We start from the raw sequence: 18,599 nt of genomic DNA, 5'->3' as shown, positions 1-18,599 counted from the left end.
TTACATAATGTGTGTTATAATATATTGATAATAGGCAATGATACCCGGAAAGTTAAAAATGTATTTTGGACAGTTATTGTTTATGTAAGTAGTTTTAACATGATACAGTGTTTTTGAAGTTACGCATGCGTAGTTATAAGCGGATGTTGCATGTGAGTAGCAGACAACTTTATATAAACAATGTCAGGCGTGTTCTCTAGAGGCTACGGTTTTCGACTGATTCGACGCATCTTAACAGTTCGAGTGAAATACGTTCATGATAACATTACCTCTATAGTTTCAAGAAAAGGTATTAGCACAAACGCATTGAATGCCAGATGTGCAGTGCGGAGGAAAAGCGTCTGGACATTTTCCAATGAGACTAAAACGAAACATGCATATTGTTCTCGAATCTCAGCATGTTTCTATTCAAATGGTGACAATGAACACAATGTCGGCGATAAAGGAAAGCCCCAAGATGTTGACAGTGTTGGGAAAATCGAACCGAAAATGCAGATTGCATACACATGTAAAGTTTGCAACGCAAGGAACTTTCAAACGTTCACAAAAATTAGTTACGAAAAAGGGGTCGTCATAGTCAAGTGCAAAGGCTGCAACAAACATCATTTAATAGCAGACAACCTTGGCTGGTTTCATGATGTTGGAGCTAAGTATGTATTGCCTGCATCAATTTTGTTGATAGCCAGTGATGGGTAATCCGGCAGAGAACTTAAAAACATTCAATGTTAGATGTTTGATTGGCATTCATCTGATTGGCATTCCAGAAGATGCTATTTCAGGGCCGGATACAGCTTTTTGAGAAAGGGGGAGTGCACACTATTGAGAAAGGAGGGGTGCACACTTCATTTTCACGACAGTTTCAATGGTCATTTAATAAACTTTCAGGACAAAGGGGGTGGGTGGGGTGGGTGCGCACCCCTACACCCCCCTCTGGATCCGCCTATGTATTTGATGAACATAAAGACTTTTCTGGATTTCATCTTCTTTTTATTCTTTGATACATCTAAAAAGAAAAGAAAATCCAGAAAATTCCTTTAGTTCATGTTCAATGCTGTCAGATGAGTAAATTGTCGTTAATGTAGCTAACACTTAGTCCCTCAATGTGTATGATTTAGATAGAAACAAATAAAACCATTTAATTGAAAAGGAGCCCCAGTGAGTTTGGAGATTGATGACTTGAACCAGAGGAAATCTAAACTTGCTTTATTTAGGGCTTTAGCATTGCAGGGAGGGCTAGGTAGGGATATAATGTGGTTAAGGGACTGTGAGACAGATTACCGTTAATGATGCTTTGATGTTTTCTTCTGGTGCTTTAAGTTGTGCCAATTCATATGGGAGAAGAGCCTGAAGTGAGTCAGGTCCTAAATGTCACCACTTTGGTGAAACTCCCAACCACTCATATATGCTGCTGTAAAACCAAGAAACAAGTATCAACATGGCAAATCTAGGATTTGAACATGTATCATCAGAGAGATGACATCCTTATTTTGTCAGCTTGTGTGAGGGGTTAACCTTCGGGCATGTGGATGAGTCATGTGACTTCAGATCCGAAGCTACATGGTTCAAATCTGACCACAGGACTTAGGTATTTTACGGCCACTACAGGCACATTAACTAAGGGTTTTGGCAGGTCTCAGGAATACATTGAATTGCAGCACCATGACGACTGGAAAGTCTGTACACCCAGATAAGGAGAAACAAAAGTCTGGAATTTTAGCATAGCTTTATTTTTGCCTTCACAAAATGGCATTGTATTTAGTCGGAAAGATTTCCACCCATAATCCCCATTTTTTTTATCGGTAAGAGTTCCTTACGTACCCCCCACCTAATTTTTAACTATAAACTATAGACTAAACTATAGTGTTTGCTCATCACACAAATAGGCAGGGGGTACGTAAGGAACTCTTTCCAATTTAAAGTAGGTTTAGAAGTTTTGGGGAATAAAAAGATTTCTTAAAATGATTCAGATGTCAGGACCTTATCCTAACTCTAAGATTTCAAGCAGGGCAGAACTCTTACCATTAATTCAAACTGTTTTATTCAAAGCAGTTAATATTATTTTCAATTTTCATAGGGGTTATGAAGCAATTTCCATTGCTTTTTTATGACTTGTGAGGAATGAGTAGTAGGTGTGGAGTGTCAGCAACTTCAGAGACTGGCCTGAAGCCTGAGTCTAACTCTCATCATCTCATCTAATAGTTTGTCATGGTCAGACTAGATTAGTTGCACTTACAGGACACACTGACATGGGCATGGAATATATCTGATTGGTTCAAAGCAAAAATAAAGAAAAAAAAACTCCAACAACCTAAAAAATATTGAGGTTACAATCAGCATTATCGTATTTGGTACATTCATGGATGTTCACCTTCCTGCATGAGTGCTCTCCCTTGATCTGTGATTTGAATTGATATGTTTGCATTTTGGTTTCAGGAATATTGAAGAAATCCTGGCAGCAAAGGGAGAAAAAATATCAAAAATTTCAACCGGAGAGGATGGACAGTTGGAAATTGAAGGCAAAGAGGATTAATGTTTGTTTCTGTTTCCATTGTTACATCGACCTGTAATAAACAAAAGAACATTGTATTTATGGAGTGGGAAGGATTGAGACAAATGCTTTCTCCTCAACTTTGAACGAATTTTTACATAAAGTCAGTGGATGATAAAATCTGAGGTGTTTTAAACAATTTTGGTCCATGATCCAGGGGCGGATACAGCTTTTTGGGACAGTTTGTTTTCACCCGTTTTCAACAGAGTTTCAGTGGTCATTTAATAAACTTTCACAACAAAGAGTTGGGTGGGTGGTGGTGCACACCCCTGCACTCTCCCTTCTGGATCCACCCGTGTGTTTGTCATGAAGTGGTTGGTACATTACCAATTGCAGGCTGTTATACCCATCATGCGAAAGACTTCAGTTCTAGGGCTCTGTATCAGCAAATAAACTGCATTGGAATACATTGTGATTCACCCGTGAAGGTCCGGGTTAGAATGAACCTTCAGTAACCCATGCTTGTCGTAAGAGGCGACTAACTGGATCGGGTGGTCAGGCTCGCTGGCTTGGTTGACACATGTCATCGGTTCCCAATTGCGCAGGTCGATGTTCATGCTGTTGACCACTGGATTGTCTGGTCCAGACTTGATTATTTACAGACCGCCACAATATAGCTGGAATATTGCTGAGTGTGACGTCAAACTAAACTCGCTCACTCACATTGTGATTCAGGTACCTGAATTGCGATAAACTGGGAGCTAAGTTTTTGTCAGTGAATGACAATAATCACACTAGTGGTTAACACATACCCTATTTTCCCGAACTATGGCCCTAAACATGAATGCTATGGTTCTGATAAAAGCAAACTCAAAATTAGGTTGGATAGTGTTACAAGTGGAATATGGCCTCCATACATACCAAAGAGAGATTGCACAATTTAAGAACAATTTAATACTGGCAGACTAACTATGTTTTACAAGAAGTACAATAATAAAAAGCAAGTATCATTGAAAAACAGTTAAAAGTCTTACTGTTGATAAGGTCATCTTTCATGTCCCAATGGGAGGTGAAATACTTTCACATTATGCCCAAGTTTCATTCACTGACAACATGGCACACCCCAACATATCCACTCCCAACTTTGGAACTGAACTCTTTGTGTTCAACTAGTTTGAAAAAGACAAATGGTCAAGCAACAATTATGTAACTCCCCTTTGTTGTCAACTTACCCCAGCTCAAACATAGACAATGGCAAGTTGTGTGACTGGTAAACAGAGCCTTAGTGTTATCACTGACAATCTCCACATGTAACATAATATATATAGAAGGATAAATATATTTCTTGGGTTGAAAGATAAAAATATTTGGAATTCTCTTCATGGAAGATACATTTTCATATGCCATTTTTAGTATGCATCAGTTGCAGATGAAAGTCTGTTTAGAAATGTAACCCTATACCCTATCACAAAACGTATAATATTCTTTTACCCAATAAACAAGTCCTCATAAAAGAAATTGCAATATATATTCTTTGAAATGTGTATTACCTTATGCCTATACAGGTAATAAAGATGCTTAAAGGTTCTTCTTGCTCATTCACTCTCTCACCAGACTGCTCAGACCGCCTCCGTGGTGTAGTGGTTAGAGCGTCCGCCCGGAGAGCGGAAGGTCGTGGGTTCGATCCCGACCACGTCATACCAAAAGACGTTAAAATATGGTACTTGTTGGTGCCTGCCTGGCTCTCGGTATTAATGGGTACATCAAGGACTGGTCGGCTCGGAGTCAGTATAATGGGGTATTCATGCTTCACTGCGGCATGGTATCTCAGTGGGCTAGCACTATAAAACCAGCTTCAGTCTGGGCTAGTACAAGCAGCCGCACATACACATACACATGCATGGCATGCACGTCGTCATATGAGCGAAATATTCTCAAGCACGACGTAAAACCCAGTTTCACCTCACCTCACCAGACTGCTCATGATTTTGATCACTGGATTGTCTGGTCCAGACTCTATTGTTTACAGAGCACCGCCATATTAAGGATCAATCAGGTTTTTATGGAGGATAACAATAAGCACTATGTTTCAATGTGTTTTGGGATCAACCTACTTTCCACTCCACGTTTTATCAACCACTCTGCAGAGGTCAAGATAACAGGGCATCTGTGAAGATGAACAGTGAGTGTGTGAGTTTTGTTTTACGCCGCTTTTAGCAATATTCCAGCAATATCAGGGTGGGGGACACCAGAAATGGGCTTCACATATTGTACCCATGTGGGAATTGAACCCGGTATTCAGCGTGAGGAGCGAACGCTTTAACCACTAGTCTACCCCACCACCCAAGAGATGAAACGTGGTGTTTCCTGGATGATCTGACATAAAGCTTGCACTCATATCTATAGGATTTCATATGAATGGTGAATTGTCCCACCTACATGCTTTTATACTTCTTCAAACACATTTAATGATAAACTGAATAGCTCTTGGTTTGCCGGTTATGTTTGGAAATATTCTCCGCTAATTAAGTCAGTTATCTTTGGTTGGAACTTAAGTGTAAAAACTAAATCTGTTTGTTGTATGATTGTTAATGCAATATTGCAGCTATACAACGGCTGGATGGAAATAGTCAAGTCTGGGCTAGATAATTCTGTAATTGACATACTGGGAATCGATCGTAAAAGGGATACTATCACATGCATCAGCCGAATCTGATCGTCAAATCCCGTCTCTCGCTTCAATCTGAAGGTCAGTTCTATTAAGTACTGTAGATAAATTCTAATAGAGATCTTCAAGACCGCCTCCATAGTGTAGTGGTTAAAAGACGTTAAAATATCTACTTGTTGGTCCCAGCCTGGCGCTCGGCATTAATAGGTACAACAATAACTGGTCGGCTCGGAGTCAGTGTAATGTGTCCGAGTGGGGTATTCATGCTAAACTGCGGCATGGTATCTCAGTGAGCTAGCACTATAAAACCAGCTTAAGTCTGAGCTAGCACTGTAAAACCAGCTTAAACCGGGGCTAGTACAAGCAGCAACACATGCATGCACGCAGTGAGCGTAGTATGGAAGAAGTTCATTTATAAAATGACAGCCAGGCTTGCTTTTTGTTATTCTTACCACAGGGGTTCGAATCAGTTTGGACAACCACCTCCGTGGTGTAGTGGTTAGGGCGTCCGCCCGGAGAGCGGAAGGTTGCGGAGTTCGATCCCCGACCGCGTCATACCAAAAGACGTTAAAATATGGTACCGGGGCTAGTACAAGCAGCCAGCACACTGTAAAACCAGCTTAAACCGGGGCTAGTACAAGCAGCCACACATGCATGCAGGCAGTGAGCGTAGTATGGAAGAAGTTCATTTATAAAATGACAGCCAGGCTTGCTTTTTGTTATTCTTACCACAGGGGTTCGAATCAGTTTGGACAACCACCTCCGTGGTGTAGTGGTTAGGGCGTCCGCCCGGAGAGCGGAAGGTCGCGGGTTCGATCCCCGCTGCGTCATACCAAAGGACGTTAAAATATGGTACTTGTTGGTCCCTGCCTGGCGCTCGGCATTAACGGGTACATCAAGGACTGGTCGGCTCGGAGTCAGTATAATGTGTCTGAGTGGGGTATTCATGCTTCACTGCGGCATGGTATCTCAGTGGGCTAGCACTATAAAACCAGCTTAAGTCTGGGCTAGTACAAGCAGCCGCACATACACATCCACGCGCATGCACGTCGTCATATGTGTGCAATATTCTCAAGCACGATGTTAAACCCAATTTCACCTCACCTCACTGTTTGGACAATAATTTAAAAAAATAAAAATCTACATTTTTCCAACCGTATATTGTTTTTTATATGTCATGAGTAACTTATATTTCAAATTTGAACGATATTGACAAACTTCATGGATAACAACTTCTTTTTTACGTGAGTGCGACGTTTCGATACAGATTCTTGTACCGTTGTCATGAATACCTGACAACGGTACAATAATCTGTATCGAAACGTCGCACTCTCGTAATAAAGAAGTTGTTATCCATGAAGTTTGTCAATTTTGTACTTCCCAGCTTCTAAAATGCCACTCAAAGAAATTTGAACGAAATCGGCGAAGAAATGGATTTTTTAGAAAATTCTCCCGATACACTTGCATAAAGTGATTTTTATGTAAGTGTAGCGGGAGAATTTTCTAAAAAATTCCATTTCTTCACAGATTTCGTTCAAGTTAGAAATTTAAGTTACTCATAACGTATAAAAACAATATACGGTTGGAAAAATGTAGATTTATATTTTTTTAAATTATTGTCCAAACAGTGATTCGAACCGTGTGATTCTTACAACACAACTGACTTTGCTGAAAGATGATGATGTATATGAAGAAGCATGTACAATGTCAAGCCGGCCCTCCTCCTGCCCCTAAAAACATTTATGTACAAAAACAGATCAAGGCAACTAGGATACTTGATACGCAATCAAGCACGCCACTGTATCTGGCTATCCACTTCGTTTATTCAGTTTGCCTGAGTACGTTTGTACTTGAGGGAAATTAGATATAAATGTTATTTGTACAGTGACGGATACAGCATTTTGCGCCCTCTCGCCCTCCTCCCTCCCCACACCATTAGTAAAGTATCTTCCTTAGAACCATTGATGAAGACCCAACAGCATGTCGTCACCTAAACCGTTATATGGCTGGGATAACGGCGATGCCTATTCAAGGGAAAATCTTAAATTTGGGATGACAAACTCTGAACTGATATTTCCAGTTGGGTCAAAGGATGCGGATAGCATTTAATTTTTCAATATACTGTACACACATCGTGCGAATTACATCGCCCAATAACTGGAGTGAGTAAGTATATGGTTTTACGCCGCCTCATTTAGCAATATTCCAGCAACATCACGACGGGGGACACCAGAAATGGGCTTCACACATTATACCCATGTGGGGAATTGAATCCGGGTCTTCGGCGTGACGAGCCAACGCTTTAACCACTAGGCTACCCCACCGCCCATAACTGAATGACTGACTGAGTTTGGTTTTACGCCGCTTTTAGCAATATTCCAGCAACATCACGGCGGGGGACACCAGAAATGGGCTTCACACATTGTACCCATATGCGGAATTGAATCCGGGTCTTCGGCGTGACGATCCAACGCTTTAACCACTAGGCTACCCCACCGCCCCTCTCAGCAGCACATTTGGAGCAAGTGACGTCCATTGAGTTTCAGTGTCTCGACACAAGCACCTATTGAGTCTTTGAACGACATTTAGAAGTTCTTCACATAAAGGCGAGAATTTATGGATGTCGACTATTTTATTTAAGGAACTTGACGTTCCTTTTAATAAAGAAGCTAACTTCCATAAATTCTCACCTTTATGTGAATCACTAGATGAGTGTAAGTTGTGCTGCATGCTCCACAAGAGGGCATCTTTGTCTGATTCCATCTCGCAGGAAGAGAGTCTTAAGAATGTCAACTTCTTTGTTACTGTGAATAACACAACGTTTCGGAGTACATGTATATCCTTACCCCTTCATCGATAAAGAAAATCAGCTTGAAATTTCTTTTTAGAATGAACTACTAGTCTAGTTTACATATAAATGCAGGGGTGGAAATAACCCATTGCCCGACGTCCGAGTCCAGTGGTTTTTTCTGTCGGGCAAGCAAATTTGTATATCACACTGTACCGGTATCCAGTTGAATTTCCAATGTTAATTATGTTGTTTATTTAAAAAACCAACAAGAAAACAGACGGTATAATGGAAAAATTATCAGGGCAAGTGATTTTACATGTGCCACTGTACCGGAGTACACTAACAATTTTAAAGTTATTTCCACCCCTGAAATGAATATATCTGAAAACATTCAAAACTATTTCTAGGGCTGCACGGTATTACTGGTATACCGCAATACGCATTTAAAACGATACGTATGCGTATTGCAATGTTTTTTTTCTGAGAACCGGTATATTGGGTAAAGAACGTATATGATGTGTTTGTGATGATCTTTATGGTTTAGATTAAAATCTACACACTTTCATTCACAAGAAATGTTTTCATTCCTTATTCTATGACATTACAGCATACTGTAATACTATAAATTGTATAAAAATGAAAATAGAATACCAAACTATGCAACCTAATTTTGAGGTTGCTGTTATCAGAACCATAACATATATTTTTAGGGACTTATAATGCAGAAAATAGGATTGACATGCACAATTAATGTCATTCACTGTCAAACACTGAAGTTCCCAATCTATCGCAATACGTATCGCAATACAAGTACCTGAATCGCAATATATTGCAATACAATTTATTTGCCAATACGCATCCCTAACTATTCATTTCTGAAAAAATTCATTTCTGAAAATATGTCGACGTGGTAGCCTACTGCTTAAGGCATTCGCTCGTCACGCCGAAGACCCGACTCGATTCCCAATGTGCGAATCTCATTTCTGGTGTCCCCGCTGGGATATTGCTGGAATATTGCTAAAAGCGGCGTAAAACTAAATTCACTCACACTAGTTAACAGGTGAATGAATGCTATGAGGCTAAAGCATATATATGTATATGTCAGAACAACAAATGTAATATGACAGGATATGTGGACGCTAAACAAGGGATCCCCACTAGCGTTGATAGATTTGCCAGTGTTCTTTCATGAAGTTGAACTCCATAAATTCTTCTCCCTATTGTGAACACTTCTAAGTGCCCCTGGAAGACACCGCAGTGTATAGTAATCGTGTTTATCATCTTCGATTTCCTTAATAAACGCCCAGCTAAACTGGTTATCGTTCTTCATCAACACCTGTTTGCTGGTAAACTAAATGAAATGAAACAACTCTGTGACGGATCCATATTAATTTTCCCTTGGCGCGAAGACCAACTGTGACTTAATCAGATGCAAGGTGCGACTAGTAGATCCACGCGAGTATATAAGACTAAGGTGGACTCCGTTCACCACCGGTCACCACCAGACAACATGATCGCCATCCTCGTCCTCGCCGTCGTCCTCGCAGTAGCTCAAGGTAATAGATTTACGTCAAGTACGACGTTCGATAAGGACTCTTATTAGACGAGGTACTATAAGGACTCTTATTGGACGGCGCACGATAAAGACTCTTATTGGATGACGTACTAAAGTCTGATGGAGATTTTCGGGAAGTAGTTCTTTCTAAAAAATATGTTCAAGCTGATTTGCTTTATCAATGTACGTACAAATGGTACAGCTATATCCTAAAATGATATACGCGATTACACTTACTTGGTTATATCTAGATTCTCATCTAAAGTTAGAAAAAGCTGCCTTTCATCTCGTATTAGCAGTACCTATTTTCAGTCACTTCAAAAGTCCACATCTTGAATTATAAAAAAGGAACAAGTACTTTGTCAGCGTTTGAACATGTCTGATCATAATCCGAAATTTAAAATTCGAACTTTTCGACTGACCCCAAGTGGGAACCCATCCCAACATGTCTCCTATACTATTGTGTCTTTTGACGAAAATCTATTTATGCCTGAGAATGTATGTATGGGAATTCCTGAAATTATCTCACAACTTCGTTGTTTCTATGGCTACCCATCGTATCTCTATAAAATGAAGGAAACTTGTCATTGTAGTGAGTGAGGTTTTACGCCGCTCTTAGCGATATGCCAGCAAAATCATGGCGGTGAAATGAGCTTCACACTTTGTACCCTTGTGGGGAATCGAACTCGGATCGTGGCTGTGACCACATTAACAACTACACTACCCCACCGCCCCTTTGTCAATGTAAGGTTCACTACGTACATGGTCATGTGAAAAGTGTATATTCCATATTTGACGTGTGCATTCTCGACCTTCAGGCCTTATATACACTAAACGCCAAAAGAAACGTTACCCCCCTTCCTTAATGACGGATGCACCTATCTTCAGCTGGCGTTGTGATGCGTGGACGTCCACTTCTTGGTCTGTCTACGGTGATCCCAGTGTGGTCTGTAGCCCTGAATAAGTCTTATAACCGTGATACGGTGGCATCCGAGGGCGTTGGCACCAGCATTGTATGTCGACCCCATCTGCACCATCTTAATGGCTCTTTCTCTCTTTCAGCTGTTAATCGTGGCATATTTCTCGTACTTGTGTATCATATCATCTTTTCTAGGCTCTCTTTATACCCTATAGAATCATTCTACATGTGAAATGGATGCAAATGCTGCTTGAATATTGCTGCGTTTTGGCGATTGATATTGTTATGTGTAAACAGAAAATGGAAATATGTTACTTTGCAAGCAAAATGTTAACAAAAATAATTGTAGACGTTCCTAAACGCTTTTTCACAATATCAAAGACATGTTTTACTTGTTTTCACTAATGCAAAACAGCAGAAAATGTTTTAAGAGACTGAAATCATAGGAATGATTATTTTACAATGTTACACACTCTACAACAGTTGTTTCTTGTTTTAATATTTGAAAAAATGATGACTTTAAATGGTTTATCTTTGTCTCAAAGCAGAATTTTATTTCAACCTTTCTTTTGGACATCTAAATCACTCTTATTCGTTTATTTCGGCATGGACGAAAATAGGACAATTTAACTCTTCTGAAAAAGATGCATTTCACCTAAATATGAATGCATTTGAGAATTTCTTTTCGTAGTTTGCATAAAGCTGTGTTGTTAAGCTTTCTTGTCAACTAATACCTTCTAACTAATCTTTGATAGTTTTTAAGTAATTCATAAAGGTAAGAGGGTAACGCTTCTTTTGGCGTTTAGTGTATACTGATTCATGCGTGACCAAATTGTCTTGTATTAATGTTCCCTGGTTATATACCATAATTATTGAGAATTTTTCATGTCAATTTGAACTCCAAGGTTTATTCATGAGCTCCACTGATGATACAATTCTGCTATCAGTCCAAGGGAGGCAACTCTTCTAACCTTCTAGATATGTCCGATTAGAGTTACCTCCCTGTATTTTGCCGTATAAAGTACATTAAGATGGGGACGGATACAGTCTGTCACGAATAGCGTAGTCTTTCTGTGGCATGTTAATCCACAACACTCTTTGTGGTTAATATTCTTTTAAAAACTTTTCCCAACCTGCTTTGTTCCTGAAACAGTAAGTTGGCGGATTATAATCTTTGGTTTTTTTCTGAACCCTTTTTTCAGGCTGCCCAGACACATATGTAGAAGCTGGAAGCATGTGCGTCCACGCGAATCGCATTCAATCGACATACGCTGAAGCTCACGTAAGTGGGAGCGGAACTTGTTTTGTTTGGTATTACTGGGTTGACGGATCGGTTGGCTCTAAAACCAGGACCGCGGAAAAGGAATAGCAATTCCGGTTACAACAAACATGAATCAGCTTTATTCAACTCAAGTATTCATAGCTTCAAACATCCGGGTTAGACTTTATTTTCAGCAACCCATGCTTGTCGTAAGAGGCGGTTGACGAGACTGGGTGGTCAGGCTCGTTGACTCGGATGAAGCATTTCATCGTATCCCACTTGCCTCGATCGATGCTCATGATATCAATCACTGTTTTTTCTGGTCCACCGTGATGTAGCTGGAATATTGCTGATCGCGTCAATAATCAGTAAAGAATTCCATCAGACTACTCCAGGGTGTGCATTTGTGCCCAGATAACACTATAAAATGCTTAATATTCTTATCCTTTTTTGCAAAAAGACAGCTACACTCCCTACTATACCGTTTCATGCAGAAAATCATCTTATTGTTTCTAGCACCGACTAAAGGGTTTTAGAGGCTACAAATATCAGAAGAGTCCGACTTCAGTATACTTTGTATAACTGTCTTGAGATCCCAAATTCAGTTCATTATCATGCAGCACCTAGTCTAGACTAAACCGAAATCATCCGGATCGACAGCACTATCACTTTGTCTTAATGGTAACTTTCCTAGCATTCACAGTCCATGTATAAAGGGTCATCAAAACTAAACTGACAGACAAAAGAAAGTATACACTTAAAGAGAGGATTTGAAAAAATAATATCAAACGTTATCAAAACTTTACAAGGCTGAATGAAGCCACAATTTCTGGTTCAAATGCTCACTATATTTCTGAGCAAAACTTTACAAAGCTGAATAAAGCCAAAATTCCTTAATCGAATCCTCACTGTTTCTGAACTGGATATCCATACTCCACGTTTTCTTTGCAGACGCTTTGTAAAGTATTTGGAAGCCAGCTGGTTGAACCTACCACAGACGCCGATAAGCTAGCACTGTCCACGTACCTCCAAACACTGAACATTGATGGTAAAAGTATTATTTGTTCTCTATCGACCAACTATTAACAAAAATACGCAGATTGATGCTCATGCTGTTGATCACTGGATTGTCTGGTCCAGGATTCCGATCCACATAGGGTACGACATTCGTGAGCCTACGATAAAGTGTCGAGTTCCGACAGGTCGTAACGTTATGAACGCTTTGTTGATCGGGACCCAGCTCGAATATTTACATACCGCCCCATATATGATATAGCTTAAATAGTGCTGAGTGCAGCGTTCAACAACTACAAACACAGAGCCCTCCCGCCCAAGGCACACCAAACAACTGTGCAGAGTTGCGTCCTTTAGGCGTGTCAAAACCTTGATTCAGCCTGCAACGTCAACCTTTCGGAACATCTTCACTGGAATCAGATTAGTGTAGTTATAAATTTTTGACGTCATGAACAATGGGGCATATAACTCATGTGACGCTTTACCAATAGTGGCTCTTAAGCTAGTTCTCGGCTCACTATGCGCGTCGTAAACATGCGCCATGTAATGTAAGAGACGGGGCCCAGCTCAGTATACCTCTGCGCTAAAAGCGAGGCATCATGGCGTTTTAAATAACCGACTAGTTTTGCGAATAACTAAACTGTGTAAATATTGGAAAGTTGTGACACTTGATCTTTCTACTCAATGTTTTCTAAAAATTCTCTCAATTTTCAACATTTCAGACAGTTTCTACGTGAAGGGTTCGGATAGCAACGGTTTTTGCAACGTCGTCGTCAAAGGTGAAGGTTACCGAATGCAGACGACCAGGTGTGAAAACGCCAACTTCTACGTTTGCCAGAAAATCTGAATTTTTCAATATATGATAAGCAAATAAAAATATACTTTCCGCAATGTCTTGTCTATGTACATGCTTTCAATTCAGTGACCTATTTTTGCGTTCAGTCACCTGAATTGTCATTTGACTTGTGAAGAAAGGATTGTGACCGGGACTTAATGTGAATGTGAGGCGTTCAGTGAACTGCATATACACCACGAACCAATTCCTACTTGCACAAAGCGATGTTAGAGCTACAATGATGGTAGCTCCAATACTCAAACACAGCCTGATGTGGTCGGAGCGCTGAGGTTACCTATAACTAGTCGACTCATATTGCGCTAAACCCACATCGACAGCATTACTCATATCGCAGTTCACAGTTCATTACCTCTGATAACCCAAGCTGCTTGTGAGGCTTTAGAAGGTTATAGTCGCATGACTTACCCACCGGGTACCCATTTTCTGCTGGGTGAACAGAGGCAATTTTGAACAAACATACTTGCCTAAGGTGAGACCAAATGTGTCACATGTGCTTCGTTGTTGGGTAGGACTGAAGTCCTAGAAACTCTCAGGAGTCAAGCTGCTAAACACTGTCACCCATCCAAGGACTCTCCACGCCCAACGTTGCTTAACTTCAACTGATTTGTGACCTGAGCTCTTTGCACAGGAACACACCACCACTACTTTGTGTAAGTGAACCCAGGGAAATGGACCCTGTTCCCCAAAGCGATCTTAGAGCTACGTGGGTTGTAGGCCTAGTTAAAGAATGGGAGTTACGATCACCTTAGCGCAAATATCTTTGTGAAAATGGACCCTGTTCCTCCAAAGAGATCTTAGAGCTACGTGGGTTGTAGGCCTAGTTAAAGAATGGGAGTTACGATCACCTTGGCGCAAATGGGCCCTGTTCAACAAAGAGATTTTAGAGCTACGTAGGGTTGTAGGCCTGGATTAAAGAATGGGAGTTTGGATCACCTAGCGCAAATATCTTTGTGAAAATGGGCCTTTCCACAAAGAGATTCTTAGCGCAAATATCTTTTATCTTTGTGAAAATGGACCCTGTTCCTCAAAGAGATCTTAGAGCTACGTGGGTTGTAGGCAAAGAGATCTTTAGAGCTACTTTGTGAAATGGACCCTGTTCCTCAAAGGTTGTAGGCCTAGTTAAAGAATGGGAGTTACGATCACCTTAAGCGCAAATATCTTTGCAAATATCTTTTGTGAAAAGAATGGGAGTTACCCCTGTTCTTTGTGAAATGGGCCCAAAGCGAGCTTAGAGCTACGTGGGTTGTGTAGGCCTAGTTAAAGAATGGGAGTTACGATCACCTTAGCGCAAATATCTTTGTGAAAATGGGCCCTGTTCCACAAAGCGATCTTAGAGCTACGTGGGTTGTAGGCCTAGTTAAAGAATGGGAGTTACGATCACCTTAGCGCAAATATCTTTGTGAAAATGGGCCTTGTTCCCCAAAGCGAGCTTAGAGCTACGTGGGTTGTAGGCCTAGTTAAAGAATGGGAGTTACGATCACCTTAGCGCAAATATCTTTGTGAAAATGGGCCCTGTTCCACAAAGCGGCCTTATTACTAAGATGACACACCCATATATTAACATAGGCTTACGATAGTCGTAGCGCTAGGATCGCTTTGTGAAGCAGGGCCACGACAGATCAATATAGATGGTATCAACCTGTTTCGTCTAATTTTTAAAACAGGTAAACAGTAGCAATTACGACCCAGGCATAGTCAGGGTTGAGTGACTTTGCTTGTTAGACGAAGTAGGCATGTGGACCAGTCCATTTCAAACTTAACAGGGGTGTTACCACAAAATAAGAACAAAGACAACATAAATATGCGCATCTTCCACCATGAAGGTTTGGGAGGAAAGACAACTGAACTATTGCATTCGCCATAATTAATCAAAGTACTGGTCAAGTCAAGACACATGGTTTTTATACTGAACGTAGTCTGTTAGCTTTTTATGTTCGTCTATACTCCAACTAGAATCTCCATGTATTTAGTTAATTAATTAACTTGCATTTCCTGATTAGAAGAATAACTTTCATTAATCTTATTACTAAGTGTTTGAAAATTAACTTACTGCTTGTAATCTCTTTATTGTCAGATCACTTGGACATATCTTAATTGATAAACCCCTTTAGTTAATCTAATCTCATTAGTAAGCATCTTGAGACCCCCAAGATCTCCAATAGCCTCTCCCAAACAGATTTTACGGGTCAGTGACTCCACGGCTCACACTGACCCATGGAGAAATCACTCATGCGTGGTTAGACAATCCAGGTATAGTCAGGGCCTAAAACTTAGACGAACCAGGTTGTAATCATATAGATATGGCACAGACATATTGAACTCACAGACTTCGGATGATCAATTATTGTAATAGAAAAAGTTGTTTTACTGCCAGATTGAAAGGCTGGATATTAAACTTCAGCAAAGAGAGCATTGAATGATGACCAAAACTGGAACCATTTTGAGTTTTGGTAATTCTGAAAATGTGTCATTTTGGTTGCTTCATAGAAATAAAGTATCTCTTTTAACATGAGTTAACATGGTTTAATCTTTGTCTGACTGCGTTTGTAAATGTTTTGCTGGGGAATAATAGTGACGAGAGAGAATAAATTATTAAATTAATCCCCGTGTAGAACATTTTGGCAAGTCTACATTGTCTCAGCTGTAAAACATGAAGCGTTGTCCTGGCCTCTGAATTCTATTTTTAAGTTTTGTAGATATAGATATTTAGATAAGATAACCTTATTCTGTGACTGCATGTTAGTCTCTCGGATATATTCTGACCGGGATTATGTAACAATAGCTACAGTGGATTTATTTATCTAATATCCATCCATCCGTCCATCACCCACCGTTCTATTTATTTATGTATTCAATATCCACCCATCCATCGACCTATTTATTTAATATTCATCCATCCTTCGACCTATTTTTTATTTAATCTCCATCCATCCATCGATCTATTTGTTCATTCAATTCCATCCATCCTTCGACCTATTTATTTATTTAATCTCCATCCATCCATCGATCTATTTGTTCGTATCGGAAATCTTCGAATATTTCCTTTTTCATTTGTGCCAAATCCTTCGTAATCATGAATAAAAGTTGTTATTAAAGCCTAAGCATCCATCGATTTTGCTATTTGTCTATTCAAATCCTCCATCCATCCGCAATATATTGCGATCTAATACATGCTTATTTATTGAAAATTCCATCCATCCAGAGGAATGAACCATCAGTTAATTTCATTTATTTAATCCATCCACAGGTGTAATTGTTGTTGTCCCCAAATATGCGTTCTAACTAATATCGATTGATTTATTTATTTATTGTTTCATAACCATAATTCGGCTGTTTAACAGTTTCAGTACGACAGGCCAGACATGTGATAGACCCAGAAGTGGACGTTCCAGAGTCACAACACCCCAAGAGGATCGCTATCTGCGGGTTATTCACCTACGCAACTGGATGTTGACGGCGACGTCATCCATCCATCGATCTATTTGTTCATTCAATTCCATTCATCCTTCGACCTATTTATTTATTTAATCTCCATCCATCCATCGATCTATTTGTTCATTCAATTCCATCCATCCTTCGACCTATTTATTTATTTAATCTCCATCCATCCATCGATCTATTTATTTATTTAACATTCATTCATTCATTTTTTCATTCATTCATTTCATTCATTCATTGGTGTCCACACCCAGAGAATGAACCATACAGTTGAACTGTATCATCGATTATATTTCAATCACAGAGGGTTTCCGCTAAACTTGACTATAAAGGAAATGTTTATATACTGTTTATAGCCATATAGTGGAATATTGCTAAGTTCGGCGTAAAACTCAACTCAAAGTATAATGTTTATAGGATATGGGAAATGTATGGAGTACAGCTTGTCTCCATTACCGGATATGGTTTCATAAAAATGTGTTCGGAATGTGATAAATGATTTGAATAATTGCTGGCCTGCCTGAAATATTACTGGTCACGTGATAACAGCCACCTGGTAGTGATGATGATGCCATCTTGTACCCATGGAGACAGCATGGAAATTAGATGGTTTGTTGTTTTCCGCCGCACTCAACAATATTACAGCTATAAAACAATATTCCAGCTATATGGCGGCGGTCTGTAAATAATCGAGTCATGACCACACAATCCAGTGATCAACAGCATGACCATCAATTTACGCAATTGTGATACGATGACATGTGTCAACCAAGTCAGCGAGCCTGGCCACTCAATCCCGTTAGTCGCCTCTTACGACAAGCATGGGTTGCTGAAGATCAATTCTAATCCGGATCTTCACGGGGGTACACAACGTGGAAGATTATGCACAGCAGTCTTAGCACGGCATATGCGTCGCATCAAGGCTTAACACGCATACGCACTATTGCTTCGAAATAAACAATTAAAGGAGTGATCTGTTTAATCAGGGAATGAGTGAATTTAGCTTTACGACGCATTTAGCAATATTCCAGCAATAGCACAGCAGGGGACACCAGAAATGGTTTTCACACATTGTACCCATGAAGGGAATCGAACCCGGGTTTTGGGCGTGACGAACGAACGCTTTAACCACTAGGCTACCCAACCATCCCCTCTGTTTAATCTAACAGATCAAAGATGCACATCTGTACAGACGGTAATATGTGAACTAGTAATATATTGTTGAAGGTCACATGCAACCAAAAAATCAAACATAATTAAAACACAGTTATCACTTATTCATGACATATAATATGCATTGCTGATTATGAAAAAACATATAAACAAAATTATAAGCGTACAATCGCAAATCAAAAGTACAATATTTTGTACTTGGGTTTACTTCCCAAGAAACGAAGCAGCCGGGATACCGAACCCAGTCAGAGCGGGTGGGTGTGCACTCAAGTGTAACGGCTGGTTCATTTGCAGATGCCCTCACGGCTCATTGTGTGTGTATATATAGAGATGTTGGGTTTTGTAAATACATGCTCATTTTTGTGTATAACATTTTGCAATCAACAGACATCATAACATGTCATGTGTACAAGTATCACACCTGTCTGTCTGTAAT

The 18,599-nt window shown here is 40.0% G+C and overlaps 1 protein-coding gene across 1 annotated transcript; it reads left to right on the top strand.

The window, feature by feature from the left end:
- The first annotated feature begins 145 nt into the window (after positions 1 to 145).
- LOC124269872 (mitochondrial protein import protein ZIM17-like) lies at positions 146 to 2,661 on the top strand. The gene is made up of 2 exons (XM_046704922.1): positions 146 to 650; positions 2,434 to 2,661. The coding sequence occupies exons 1-2, from the start codon at positions 181 to 183 to the stop codon at positions 2,528 to 2,530; spliced, it is 567 nt and encodes a 188-aa protein (XP_046560878.1). The 5' UTR covers positions 146 to 180; the 3' UTR covers positions 2,531 to 2,661.
- Positions 2,662 to 18,599: the final 15,938 nt, after the last annotated feature.

This window comes from Haliotis rubra, unplaced genomic scaffold (assembly GCF_003918875.1).
Source record: "Haliotis rubra isolate DU_JTF1 unplaced genomic scaffold, ASM391887v1 Scf1482, whole genome shotgun sequence".
Lineage (NCBI taxonomy): Eukaryota > Metazoa > Mollusca > Gastropoda > Lepetellida > Haliotidae > Haliotis > Haliotis rubra.
The sequence above is the reverse complement of the archived record's forward strand: the minus strand, read 5'-3'. Positions and strand labels throughout refer to the sequence as shown.